Source organism: Scyliorhinus canicula, chromosome 2 (genome assembly GCF_902713615.1).
Source record: "Scyliorhinus canicula chromosome 2, sScyCan1.1, whole genome shotgun sequence".
Lineage (NCBI taxonomy): Eukaryota > Metazoa > Chordata > Chondrichthyes > Carcharhiniformes > Scyliorhinidae > Scyliorhinus > Scyliorhinus canicula.
Window position 1 is genome coordinate 44,768,731 of NC_052147.1, and position 14,446 is coordinate 44,783,176.

Consider the following 14,446-nt stretch of genomic DNA (forward strand, 5'->3'; position numbering starts at 1 on the left):
ATGGGGGCAGTGGACTACTGGAGAGCCAGACAGCCGACGGGAAGGGGCTACTCGTTTTACTCGCACGTCCATAAAGTATATTCTAGGATAGACGTCTTTGTCCTAAGCAGGAACTGTATAGGGGAGGTAAAGAACACGGAATATTCGGCAATCACTATCTCGGACCATGCCCCGCACTGGGTAGAGCTGCAGGTCAGAGGGGCGAATCACCAACGCCCACAATGGAGGCTAGGCGTGGGGCTGTTGTCGGAGGAGGGGATCTGCGAGAGGCTTCGGAGGTGTACGCAAAACTACTTGCAGGTGAACGATACGGGGGAGGTCTCAGCGGCGACCCTGTGGGAGGCGCTGAAGGCAGTAGTGCGGGGAGAGTTGATCTCAATTGGGGCCCACAGGGCCAAGGTGAACAGGGCAGATATGGACAGATTGGCTAGGAAAAAGGGTCGGATAGATGAGGAACACGCGGAGTCCCCGGGGGAGGACCTACTCAGGGACAGGCAGAGACTACAGGCGGAACTGGGGGCGCTATCCACGAGTAGGGCCATGGAACAGCTTAGGAAGGCGAGGGTGTGGTGTACGAGCATGGGGAAAAGGCTAGCAGACTGTTAGCGCAGCAACTCAGGAGGGAGGCGGCCAGGGAAATAGGTAGAGTGATGGATAGGGAGGGGCGCAGAGTGGAGGACCCGGCAGGTTTGAATAAGGTATTCCGGGACTTCTATAGCAAGCTGTACACTTCGGAGCCCCCGGAAGAGCCAGAGGAGATGAAAAGGTTTCTGGACGGGTTAACATTCCGGATGGATACCCAGTAGAGTTTTACACAAAGTTCTCTGAGTTAGTGGGACCGGTCTTGGCGAGGGTGTTTAATGAGGCAAGGGACAGAGGGACCCTGCCGCCGCCGATGTCGCAAGCCACCATATCACTGATATTGAAGCGGGCTAAGGACCCGGAAGCGTGCGGTTCCTACAGGCCAATCTCCATGATCAATGTAGATGCCAAGCTCCTGGCAAAGGTGCTGCCGATTAGAATTGAGGACTGCGTACCGGAGGTGATTGGGGAGGACCAAACTGGGTTCGTGAAAGGCAGGTAGTTGTCGGCCAACTTGAGAAGATTACTCAATGTGATCATGATGCCCCCGACGGACAAGGAGGTGGAGGTAGTGGTGGCGATGGACGCCGAGAAGGCCTTTGACCGGGTTGAGTGGGACTATCTATGGGAGGTGCTCGGACAGTTTGGGTTCGGGGAGGGTCTGGTGAATTGGATCAGACTATTATATCAGGTCCCAAAGGCCAGCATCAGGACAAAGAGAGAAGTGTCCGAGTATTTTAGACTATACCGCGGGACCAGACAGGGCTGCCCACTCTCCCCACTGCTGTTTGCGCTGGTCATAGAGCCGCTGGCAATTGTGCTGAGAGCCGCAAAGGGATGGAAGGGGATGGTTAAGGGCGGGGTGGAACATAGGGTCTCTCTCTATGCGGACGACCTGCTCCTGTACATGTCGGACCCATTGGCCAGGATGGAAAGTATACTGGAAACACTGAGGAAGTTTGGCCAGTTCTCAGGGTACAAATTAAATATGGCCAAGAGTGAGATGTTTGTGGTGCAGGCAAGGGGCCAGAAGAACAGACTGAGAGGGCTACCATTTAGGCTGGTTCAGGAACGTTTCCGGTACTTGGGGATTCAGGCTGTAAAGATGACAATCCTCCCTAGATTTCTGTTCATTTTTCAGTGCCTCCCGATCTTTATCCCACATTCCTTCTTCAAAAGGGTTAATAAGATGATCATGAGCTTTGTCTGGGCGGGAAAATCCCCGCGGTTGAAGAAGGCGATGCTTGAGAGGAGCCGCAGCAAGGGAGGGCTGGCATTGCCGAGTCTGATTAACTATTACTGGGCGGCTAACACCGCTATGATAAGGAAGTGGATGGTGGGTACGGGGTCTCTCTGGGAGCGGGTGGAGGCAGGGGCACCAGCTTGGCAGCCCTGGTCACGGCTCCTCTACCGCTGCCGCCAGCCAGGTACTCCACTAGCCCGGTAGTTGTGGCGACCCTGCGGATATGGGGCCAGTGGAGGGGGCATGTAGGGGAGGTGGGGGCGTCTGTCTGGGCGCCAATCTGCGACAACCATCGGTTTGCCCCCGGGAGTATGGATGGGGGGGTTTTGGGCATGGCGGCGGGCGGGGGTGGGGAGGGTGTTCCTGGAGGGGAGGTTTGCAAGTCTGAGGAGCTTGGAGGAGAAATTTGGTCTGGTAAGGGGAAACGATTTCAGGTACCTACAGTTGCGGGACTTTGTCCGTAGACAGGTCCCATCCTTCCAACGCCTCCGGCCAATGGGGATCCAAGACAGAATAGTCTCTAGAGGGGAAGGAGGGGAGGGTAAAGTCTCTGATATTTATAAGGTGCTCATGAAGGGGAAGAGTCCTAGATGGAGGAACTAAAACTCAAATGGGAGGAGGAGCTAGGTGGGGAAATGGAGGACGGGCTGTGGGCAGAAGCCCTGATAGGGTAAATTCGACCGCAACATGTGCCAGGCTCGGCCTGATTCAATTTAAGGTCGTTCACCGGGCCCACATGACGGTGGCTCGGATGAGCAAATTCTTTGTGGTAGAGGACAAATGCGCTAGGTGCACAGGAGGACCAGCGAACCATGTTCACATGTTTTGGGCACGTCCGATGCTTAGGGGGTACTGGGAGGGATTTGCGGGGATCAAGTCCCGGGTGCTAAAAACAAGGGTGGCGATGGGTCCAGGGGTGACAATTTTTGGGGTTTCGGAGGACCCGGGTAGTCCAGGGTGAGAAAGAGGCCGATGTTTTGGCCTTTGCTTCCCTGATAGCCCGGCAACGAATATTATTAGCATGGAGGGACTCAAAGCCCCCGAAGACTGAGTTGTGGCTTGCAGACATGTCGAGTTTTCTGGGTATGGAAAAAATTACGTTCGCCTTGAGGGGATCTGTACAGGGGTTCGCCCGAAGGTGGCAACCATTCATTGACTTCTTTGCGGGAGAGTGAGCGTCAGCAGGGGGGGGGGGGGGTTAGAGTAGAGTAGGAGGGATAAATTGGCGGGTAGTGCCGATGGGAGAGGAGCGGGATGGTGCAGTATGGTACGATTGAAATATTGATTTTACGTGGATGTTTGCACATTTTTGCCTTTTTTGCTTTCTATTTGTTGATGTCTGTAACTGTTTACAATGCCGAAAAATACATCAATAAAATTCTTTGTTAAAAAAAAACATAGACACTACCATCTGCTGCCATGTGTTAACACTGACAGTAAAAAATCTACTGGTTTGATAAAACCACAACACTTACAATGACATTACCACACTAGTGTTATGTCTGTTATGTATGTATGTTAAAGCTACACTGCTCAATTGGTGCATGCAGACACAGACATTATTGCTGCACAGTTACCTCTTGTTCCTTCCTATTTCTCATCTACATGTTACTTTTCAGTAGCACCATTCAAAAACACAGTGTAAGCTCACCATGTATACTGACAGCAGTCAACTCTACCTCATCACCAGCTCTCTCAATCCCTCCGTTGTCTCTAAATTAGCAGATTGCTGTCAAACATGTAGTATTGGATGAGCAGAAGTTTCCACCAACTAAATATTGGGAAGACTAACACCCTTGCCCTCAGTCCCTGCCAAAAATGTTTTGTTCTCTAGCCACTGACTCCAGACACGCCATTGGCAACATCGTGATGATGAATCAGACTGCTCAAAATCTTGATGCCATGTTTAGCCGAGTTGCGTCTCTGATCACCTATATGTGCCAACACTAAGACTGCCTATTTCCATCTCTATTATATTGCCGAGTTCACCCTACCTTGATTCATCTGTTGCCAAAACCTTCGCCCATGCCTTTGTTACCTCTAGACTTGACAGCCCAGACAGCCTTGAATCTTCCACTCTCCATTAACTTGAGGCCGGCCTAAACTTTGCTATTGGTATCCGAATCCACATCAAATCCTGTTCACTCACCAGCCCCTGTACTTGCTGACCAACATTGTTGCCTGGTGCTGGCATGATAAAAGATCACGAGAAAGAGTGAGACAGAAAGCAGAGCCCGGAGTTAAAAGAGTGCAAGGAAGAGTAAGATTGAGAGCGGTTCGGGAGGATAAAAGAACAAAGAATAAGTGAGAAAGAGTGTGGAGCAGGGAGAATAAGAGGCTACGAGAAAAAGCAAGATTGAGGGTGGAGTTCAAGCTTGGTGCTCCTGAGATAAAGACAAGATTCAAAAGTGATACAGGGCAAGCAGAAGCAGCTGATTGGGTGAATAAAGTTGGATAAATATTTACTACTTTTATTGCTTATAGTTTGTAAGGTCTATGTTCTATAGTAATGAGGACCAGGGAAAAAGGGCCCGAGAGTAATTGATATTATTTGATATTAAGTATCTTGCAAAAATTTTAATTTAAAGAGGTAGGACATGGCAGGGGAGCTCAATTTCGTGGTGTGCTCCTCCTGCTCCATATGGGAAGCCGGGAGAATTTCCAGTGGCTGGGGCCAGCATGTGTGCAGGAAATGTCTCGAGCTGCAGCTCCTGGAAGCCTGAGTTTCAGAGCTGCAGTGGAGATGGGGTACATTGTAGAGCATCTGTGACATGGGAGAGTATTGTGGATAGCACGTATAGAGGGATAGTCACACCGCAGGCTAAGACTCCACAGGCAGGAAGGAAATGGATGACCATTAGGCAGAGCAAGTGAATGACATAGACAGTGCAGGAATCTCCTGTGGCCATTCCCCTAACCCTAATGCAAAACAGATAAAGCGCTTTGGATACTGTTGAGGGGGGGGGGGGGATTGCCTCTCTCAGGTGAAAGCAACAACAGCCAAATTCATTGCACCACAGTTGGCTCTGTTGCACAGAGAAGGAGTAAAAGGTGTGGCAATGCAATAGGTATAGGGGATTCAATTGTAAGGGGAATAGGTAGGCGTTACTATGGATTGAAACAAGACTCCAGGGTGGTATGTTACCTCCCTGGTGCTGGGGTCAAGGATGTCTCAGAGTGCCTATATGATATTCTGGAGGAAAAGGATGACCAGCCAGTGGTTGTAGTATACCTTGCGACAAGCCACGTAGGCGGAAAAAAGGGATGAGGTCCTGAAAGCCGAATATAGGGAGTTAGGAAGTAAGTTGAAAAGTAGGACATCAAAGGTAGTGTTCTCAGGATTACTATCAGTACCATGTACTAGTCAGAGCAGAAATAGCAGGATATATTAGATGAATATGTGGCTGAAGAGATGGTGTGAGGGGAAGGTTTCAGATTCCTGGGAGATTTGGACAGGTTCTGGGGGAGATGGGGCCAGTAGAAACCGGATGGGTTACACCTGGGCAGGACCGTGAATGATGTCCTGGGGGCAGTATTTGCTACAATGGTTGGGGAAGGTTTAAACTAAAATGTCAGGGAGATGGAAACCTATGCAAAGAGTCAGAGGAGGGGGAAACACCGACAAGAACAAAAGAAAGAACGGGGAATAAGAAAAGTGATAGGCAGAGAAACCAAGGACCAGAATCAAAGAGGGCCACAGTGAAAAATAATGGGAACCGGACAAGAAATGTTAAAAAGATAAGCCTCAAGGCTTTGTTACTTAATAAGTAGAGAATTCACAACAAAGTGGATGAACTAATCGTGCAAACAGGTGTAAACGGGTATGATATAGTCAGGATTATGGAGACATGGGTGAAGAGTGACCAGAAATGTGAATATCCAGGAGTATTCAGTCTTTAGGAAGGACAAACAAAAAGGAAAGGACGGTGGGGTTGCATCGCTGGTTAAAGAGGAAATTAACACAATAGTGAGGAAGTATATTAGCTCTGCCGAGGTGGAATCTGTAGGGACAGAGCTCAGAAACACTCAGGGGCAAAAAATGTTAATGGGGGTTGTATATAGACCCCCAAACTGTGGCGATGTTGGGAATGGCATTAAACAGGAAATTAAGATGCATGCGATAAAGTAACATCTGTAAGTACGGGTGACTTTAATCTACATATAGATTGGGCAAACGGAGAATCCCGCCCACAATGTTTTGGCCTCAACTGCTTTCTGTGGTAGCAAATTCCACAGGCTTATCACTCTTTGGGTGAAGAAACCTCTCCTCATCTCAGTCCTAAATGGTTTAACCCATGTACTAAGGCTGTGACCCCTGGTTTGGGTCTCCTTTCTGCATCTACCCTGTCTAGTCTTGTTAGAATTTTATAGGTTTCTCTGAGAATTTCCCCTCATTCTTCTAAACTCCAGTGAATATAATCCTTAGCGACTCAATCTCTCCTCATATGTCAGTCACACCATTGCAGGAATCAGTCTGGTAAATCTTTGCTGCACTCCTTCTATAGCAAGAACATCCTTCCTCAGATAAAGAGACCAAAACTGTACACAATATTCCAGATGTGGCCTCACCAAGTCCTTATAATTGCAGCTGACTGGTCTATAAATCCCTCTCATTTTAAATAGTGATCTTACATTAGCTGCCCTCCAATCTGTAGAATCTGTTCCAGAATCTATAGAATCTTGGAAGATGACCAACAATGCATCTACAATTTCTAAGGCCGCTTTCTTAAGTACTGTGGGATGTAGATTATCAGGCGGTGGGGTGTTATTGACCTTCAATCCCATCAATTTCCCAATGCCATGTCACTACCCATTTCCTTCAGTTCATCCCGCTCACTAAACTGTGTGTTCCCCAAAATTTCTGGTGTGTCATTCATATCCCCCTTTATGAATACAGAACCACAATATGTATTTAGTTGGTCAGTCATTTCTTGTTCCCCATTATAAATTCCTCTGTTTCTTCACCAATCTTTTACTCTTCACATACCCATAGAAGCTTTTATCATCAGTTTTTCTATTCGCCGCTATTTCCCCTTTTTAATCAATCCTTTTGACCTCCTTTGCTGAATTTTAAACCACCTCCAATCCTCCGGTCTGATGTTTGTTCTGGACAATGTGTATGCCTCTTCCTTTGTTTCTAATACTATCTCTAATTTCCCTCGTAAGCCATAGTTTGGCCACATTTCCTATTTTATGTCCACAGACCTCTGAAGGTTGCCACTCAAGTGGATAGAGCCGTGAAGAAGGCCTATAGTGTGTTCGCGTTTATTAACAGGGAGCTTGACTTTAAGAGCTGCGGGGTTATGCTGCAACTATACATGACCCTGGCGAGACCACATTTGGAGTACTGTGTGCAGTTCTGGTCACCTCATAATAGGAAGGATGTGGAAGCATTGGAAAGGGTGCAAAGGAGGTTTACCAGGATGCTGCCTGGATTGGAGGCTAAGTCTTATGAGGAAAGGTTGAGGGTGCTAGGGCTTTTCTCTTTGGAGCGGAGGAGGATGAGAGGCAACTTAATAGAGGTTTATAAGATGATGAGGAGGATAGATAGAGTGGACGTTCAGAGACTATTTCCTCAGGTGGATGTGCAGTTACAAGGGGGCATAACTATAAGATTCAGGGTGGGAGATATAGGAGGGATGTCCGAGGTAGGTTCTTTACTCAGAGAGTGGTTAGGGTGTGGAATGGACTGCCTGCTGTGATAGTGGAGTCGGACACTTTAAGAACTTTCAAGCGGTTATTGGTTAGGCACATGGAGCACACCACAATGACAGGGTGTGGGATAGCTTGACCTTGGTTTCGGACAATGATCGGCACAACATCGAGGACCGAAGGGCCTGTTCTGTTCTGTACTGCTCTATGTTCTATTTTATTTTTGCGCCAGGCAGGAATGAACAATTATTGCAGTTCACCCAGTCACTCTTTGAATGTTTGCCATTGCCTATCCACTGTAATCTCTTTAACATTCTCCAATCCATCATAGCCAACTCATGCCTCATACCATTGTAGTTTCCTTTATTTAGACTCAGGATCCTAGTCTCAGAATCAACAAATCACTCTCCATCTTGATGAAGAATTCTACCATATTATGGTCACTCAACCCAAGGGGCCTCACACAACTCCACTGCCAATTATTCCTTTCTCATTACATAATATCCAGTCTAGGATGACCTGTCCTCTAGTTGGTTCAACAACATATTGGTGGTCCAGAAATCCATCTCATACACACTCCAGGAATTCCACCTCTGCAGTATTGTTATTAATTGGATTTGCCCAATCTATATATAGATGAAAGTCATCCGTAATTACATAATTTTATGGTCTCAAATTTTGCTTCATAATGTTCTTTTGACAAATGATAGGACATTTTACTCTGTTATAAGTGTTATTGTTTTATGCCCATTAACATCTAAAGATCCTGAACCTAAGCACCAACAATAATTCTTCACCATTTTTGTCCAAAGATACCAATGTTGGACGTGAAATCCAACCTTGCTGGGGTTCATGACAGGCAGTTTAGTGGCCACGTGCTCGTTATACATCCTGTGCGATTTTCCTTTCAATTGATTTCAATGAGCTGATCTGCTGCCACCTACTTTACATCCCAACCATCATCAAATTTTGCCATCACCGGCTAAGGAATTTGACTTGCGCCCGAAAGGGTTCAGAGTCAGCGGAGTATTGGCTCCATGTGGCAGTCCCTTCCGGACCAGTCTATGTGACCCAAAACTGTAGAATCTATTCTTCTTGGGATGCCCCATTTTAGCACTGTTCTAGAATCTTCTTTAAGGAAGTTGATTAAACATTTTGAAGCTCAGGATTGACTCCATGCCTGAGTATGTCACGAAAAATCAACTCACCAGACATGGACGCCCGCCGTTCTCTCTCCATCTGTTCATGATGCTGTTCCATTAGTTGCCTAAAGAGGTTTTTCAAAACAATTACTGGAATGCTCCACTTTGATGTTCCTGTGACTCAATTGATTTCTTTAATTTTTTTTCATGAATAAACAAATTTTGACCCATCCCTAAAACGGGACAGGTAAGATTAACCAAGAAATGCAAATCTTACTGTATGCCATAAGTGATAAGTTGATATTTTGCATTACTACATAAACTTACTGCCTTGAGAATCACCAGAGAGAAATTCAACTTTTTGACTCATTGTGGAAGCTTTCAGAGATGATTTCACTTCATAACTATGCTCACACCATATTGTACTTCAAAGCTACGATGGTTCTACTTTGTTCTTCATACTTCTCCACTTTGGAGAATATGCAAATGTTGTGACCACAATACCACTCATATGGAAAATATAGGCTTAATTTCTGCATTAATTGCTTGGGTGATAATCTGGTGGAGCAGACCACTTTCTTGTTGATGAACCTGGCCGATTTTCAACTGATTGAAAACCATAAAATTTGGGTTGCTTCTACAAAGGGGGGGGAAGTCTACTCTGCCAGATTATACTTCAAGCAGTGATGACAAAATGCATCCCCATATCCCTTTTCCAAATGGCATATGGGTCAAATAATTCACCAGCCATTTACCATTCAAGTCCTGATTCTAATTCAGTCTCTCCTTTTACCAAAAACTCTGCATTTTGTAACTGAAAGGACATTAAACAGTGATGACCTAGTTTCCAGCAGTTTTCACGACATAAGACTCACCATAATTTAGCACAAAGCTGTCTCACTTACATGTCACAAGGGTAAATGGTAAGAAAATTGGAAATTGCCGTAGTCAGAGATTGAGAAATGTGATTACAGTGTAGTAGGGAGCTTTGCTCTGCAGTTAACCACTACCCAACCTGTAATATTGCAGAATTATAATGGTATAAAAATTGGCAATTTCTCATCTTTCCAATATTAAATTTTGCAGTTTTGTATCAGAAAATTAACTATAAATAACATTTCAGAAACACAGCAGTCAGGTTGCTAACAATATATTTACGACATTAGCTGTTCGAGAACTCTAGTCTAAGGGGAACAGATTTTAGTTCCATAGAATCCCTACACTGCAGAAGGAGGCTATTTGGCCCATCGAATTTGCACCGCTGCTCCGAAAGTGTACTCTACCCCGGCCCACTCCCCCGCCCTATCCCCATAACCCTTTGCATTGATCATGGCCATACACCTAACCTAGACATCTTTGGACTGTGGGAGGAAACCAGAGCGCACAGAGGGAACCCATAGAGACATAGGGAGAAAGTGCAAACTCCACATGGACAGTCACCCAAGGCCAGAAACCCTGGTGCTGTGAGGCAGCAGTGTTAACCACTGTTGGTTAATGGGTTGGTTAATAAATGCAATCAAATGTATTTGCAACAAGTACACAAGTTTTATGTTATGCTTACTATTGTAGGACTCAGAATGACTGAGGAGTTAAACTTGGGTACCAACAGGCAAGTCGTAGATTTTCTATCCCTTAATCTATGGGCAAGCTGACTTGGTTCAGAAAATTAGTCTGAAGCTGCATTTGAATTTCTGAATTAAATGTTGAATAAATACTTCAGAATAATAAAAATAAATAAATACCTGTGAACAAGTATTTGTGGATTATTTCAAAATTTGGGAAGTACTGTTTACACTGACAATATGGAATATTTTATTTTCTTCAGCATTTTCCACCACAACTCATATTTTGTTAAATCGCTGCTGATTTCCATTCTCAACAGCTGTAGCTGTACCAGCCCTGTTCTAACCTACAGTTCAACCCGAGCTGATGAAGTTTGAGATTGTTTAATTGCTACTGAATGAGGTATAACCTCAGTTTCTTCTCTGCACTCTGCAAATGTGGAAAGTACAAAATAAGGCCAACACTTTCAGTGAGAAACTCTAAAACCCTGAATGAATTGATTTTTATGTGCAAATTTATTTTTATACGCGTTAAGAATGACAATTTTGTGGTTGCATTGCTTATGTGTGGAAAAAGTATTAAGTCTTAAAACATAGTTAAATACAGCAGGGATTCTTTAAAACAGTTGGAACATTTAAAAACAATTGGTTAAGTGCAGCAGCTCATCTGTACTTTAATATGCTGCTTCACCAAGTTGAAAGATATCTGTTTGAATCTGTAATCGCCCAATCTCATGTGCTGGGGGCAAAGTATCACCTGAAGGGCAGGCGCAGATTCATTTTGTATTACTGAGGGGCAAAGTCACCATTTCTGAGCTATAAAGGCCAGAAAGATTGTAGGAAGTGCCCCTCATGCCCGTAACATTCCCGTAACAGCCTCCCCGAACAGGCGCCGGAATGTGGCGACTAGGGGCTTTTCACAGTAACTTCATTTGAAGCCTACTCGTGACAATAAGCGATTTTCATTTCATTTTTTCTTTTCATGTAGCCTGATCACTATCTGGTACCCCATGACAGAAGAGCATGTGTGTAGCCAGCAAGTGAGGAGATGATCAGTTTTGGCTCAGACCGACGACACATGAGATCCGAGGTTTGCACATGAAGAATAAGATGCACGAAAAATGGCTCCTGGCTGGGTCTTTGATTTTGATCCCTTGTACCTGTTTTTTGGGGGGGAGTTTGATAACCACACGCCTGTTGTGAGCTTCAGGAGTTATTACATGATGGAATCATGTTGAAACTGTTGACAACGAAGCCCAACACGAAGAAGGCTCAGGAGCGTAGTCGGCTAAAGGAAGGTGAAGGAGGGATGATGGCCGCCATACCCTTTACTTCAAACACGTTGGCTGATGGTGTGGGAGCTGGAGAAATTCGGCAGGCAAATGGATCAGCAATTTGAGGGCAGGGCAAGGAGATAAGAAAATCCTTCAGAGCCACTCTCGTGGGGCCACTCGGCCTGGTTCTGGAGCACTTGGTGAGGACTTTGAATGAGATTAAAGCACAGGGTGAGACTTTGAAGGGTGTGGAGGAGGCCGTGTCACAGCACAAGGATCGGTTTCCCTCATTAGAGGCCGTGATTGCATTCGGAGCGGATAGCAACAAAGGCCTGAGGCTGAAGGTGAAGCATCTGGAGAACAGTCAAGGGTCGGGATTCTTCAAACCCGCCACACCAGCCACGTGTGGTTGACGCGGCACCGGATGGGGGCCAATGAAAGAGGACCCCACGGTAATTCTCCGTGGTCGACTGGCCGAGTTCCCACTGGTGTGGTTCTAACATGGCTTCACCCAGCGGGTGGCTGACCTGGTTGGGGAGGGGGGGGATCAGACTCCGGGGGGGGGGGGGGGGGGGGGGGGTGGCCTCCACGACGGGCAGGCCCATGATCGGGGGACCACCGATCGGCGGACGTGTGTGATCGGTGGGGGGCCCTATCTTCTTCTGCACCCGCCCGCTGTGTGGCATGCGCGGACCCCCGGCGAGCAGTGCAGGGCCGTGTATGGCAGCTGGGGCAGTGCAGAGCACTCCAGCGCCATGCTGGCCCCACAGCAACAGAATCACTAGGCCAAGAGGCCCATTGACGCCGGCGTGAAACACTCCGGTGTTTATGGCGGGGTCAACACTTAGCTGCGTTTTCAGAGAATCCGGGCCAAGGTATTTAAACCTCAGGTTGGTGGGGCTGCCGGAGGCAATGGATGGCTCGAAGCTTACTCAATACTTTGTGGAGAAGTTTTCTTGGTTGGTGGATGGGGGATGAGATGATGCCCCCTCCGGAACTGGATAGAGCTCACCAGGCGGTCAGGCAAAAGCTAAGGCCCGTTGCGAGCGGTGACCATCTGCTTCCATAATTACTAACGGAAGGAGCAGGTCTTGGAGTGAGCGATGAAGATTCGGAATATCGACTGGGAGGGGCACACTGTGGATATATCAGGACATTGGGACTGGGCTGGCGAAGAGGTGGGCGACCCTCAATCATGCGAAGGCTGTTTTCGACAGCAGAGGGATGTGGTTAGGGATGGTGTACCCAGTGAAGTTGTGGGTCATCATGGACTCGAAGAATCATTTCTCCGATACATTGGTGCAGTCAGAGGCCTTCATCAGAGAGAAGCAGTTGGGGCCGCTGTGAGATGGACTGATTAGGACTCTGGGTACGATGGGGGGATGTGTGCATTCTGTACATATGTCTTTGTGCCTTTGTGGGTTATATATTTTTGGTCTTGTTTGGGGGGGGCTGGTTTGATAAAGATAATGGGATGCTTAGATGTGTCCTGGATAGGAAAGAGGTATGTTAATGATGGGATTTGGGTGTGTTGGTGGGGAGTTTGGATTGGAAGGGATGGATGGGGTGGTGGTTGTTTTTGAGAGGTTATTGGAGGGGGACCATGGCTGGGGGCCACTTTTGCTTGCGAAGAGGAGAGGGGAGGCTAGCGAACGGGAGCGGAGTTGGGGCAGAGATGGGGTGTGTTGGGTCTGGTTGGGTGGGTCAGAATGGGCCTAGCTGTGTCTTTGTGTGGTGGGGGGATAGTGGGGGGTAGTCTGTGGCTGCTGAGAGATGGGGGGGTGGGGGGCTAACAGTATCCAAGGGTTTTTCTTTTTCTCACCTTAGGGGTGGGGCTTGTGGCTCTCTTAGGTGGGCCCGGGTTCTGGGAATCTGAGATGGAAGGATGAGTCATGGTGTCAATGGCTGACTCGGGGGGGGGGGGGGGGGGGGGGGAGATTCCTGACAAGTTTAATCACCTGGAACATTGGGGCCTGGGGGACCGGTAAAGAGGACAATGTTTTTTTTTCCCATTTGAGAGGTTTGGGGGTCAATGTGGTGTTCCTTCAGGGGACTCACCTTGGGTGCAGGACCAGACCAGGTTGCAGAAGGCATGGTGGGTGAACCAGATTTTTAATTCCAGGTTTGACAGTAAATCAAGGCGGGGGGTGGGGGGGTTAGCGATTTTGGTTGGTAAGGTGTACAGACAATTCAGAGTTAAATATTCCAAGCTGAAGTGATGATTATGTGGAATGGAGTTCCAGCGAAGCAGCAGATTGAATAGCGTGGATGGATATTTGAGGGAGTTGAGACAAACAGATGGACTGCAGTCTTTCCTAGTCCTTGTCAAATTTTGTCAGATTACGCTGTGGTTCACTTTGGGATGTTTGTGAAGGCACTATATAAATACAAGTTGCAATTGTACCTATTATGTTATGGCCATCGTTTCTTGTTTAAAGGTTAAGCAAATGTGGCTGTTGGTGCACTTTTCTGTTTGTCGTTATGGATTTATGTGGTGCTTGTATTTCAGAAAATGAAGAGAACCACAGCAGATGGAAGAATTTTAAACAAATAGCTCCCACTACAGGCGGAAGTGGGGCCAAGTCTGGGAAGCAGGGGTTGCATTGGGTCAATTATAGAATCAGGTGTGGGGTCTGAGGACATAGAGCAGGACTGGAGAAAATATTTTCAAATAGACTCGCGGGAGAGAATGAAATTATCTGCCTCGTGACGCTGATAACGCGAACCGCGATCGGGTGGAGAATCGGGCGCCTGGCCAAATCTGAGGTTTGCGTCCGACGGCAATTCAGGCGCCATGCTCTGGTCCCTCGCTGGCGATAGTGGGTTTTAGGCCCCCACCGGCGGCGTCATGCAAAACCAGCATTTGCATGCATTTAACTGTGATTAGTGGGTTGGAGATGCTCCACTCTTCTCAGGCGGACGTATCGCGGGCGTGAATTACCACAAGTATTTACAAATGTGGACTGGCTGCCATGGCTGCGGAGGGCGAGT

The 14,446-nt window shown here is 47.1% G+C and overlaps 1 protein-coding gene across 5 annotated transcripts in view; it reads right to left on the reverse strand.

The window, feature by feature from the left end:
- The window catches only part of LOC119953138 (ena/VASP-like protein), a 339,662-nt gene that overhangs the window by 39,576 nt on the left and 285,640 nt on the right, over window positions 1-14,446 (reverse strand). For all 5 annotated transcript variants that reach the window (XM_038777050.1, XM_038777070.1, XM_038777035.1 and 2 more), the window contains one exon: window positions 8,686-8,744. In XM_038777050.1, coding sequence (XP_038632978.1) covers window positions 8,686-8,744 — 59 coding nt within the window. The remainder of the gene's footprint in view (window positions 1-8,685; window positions 8,745-14,446) is intronic.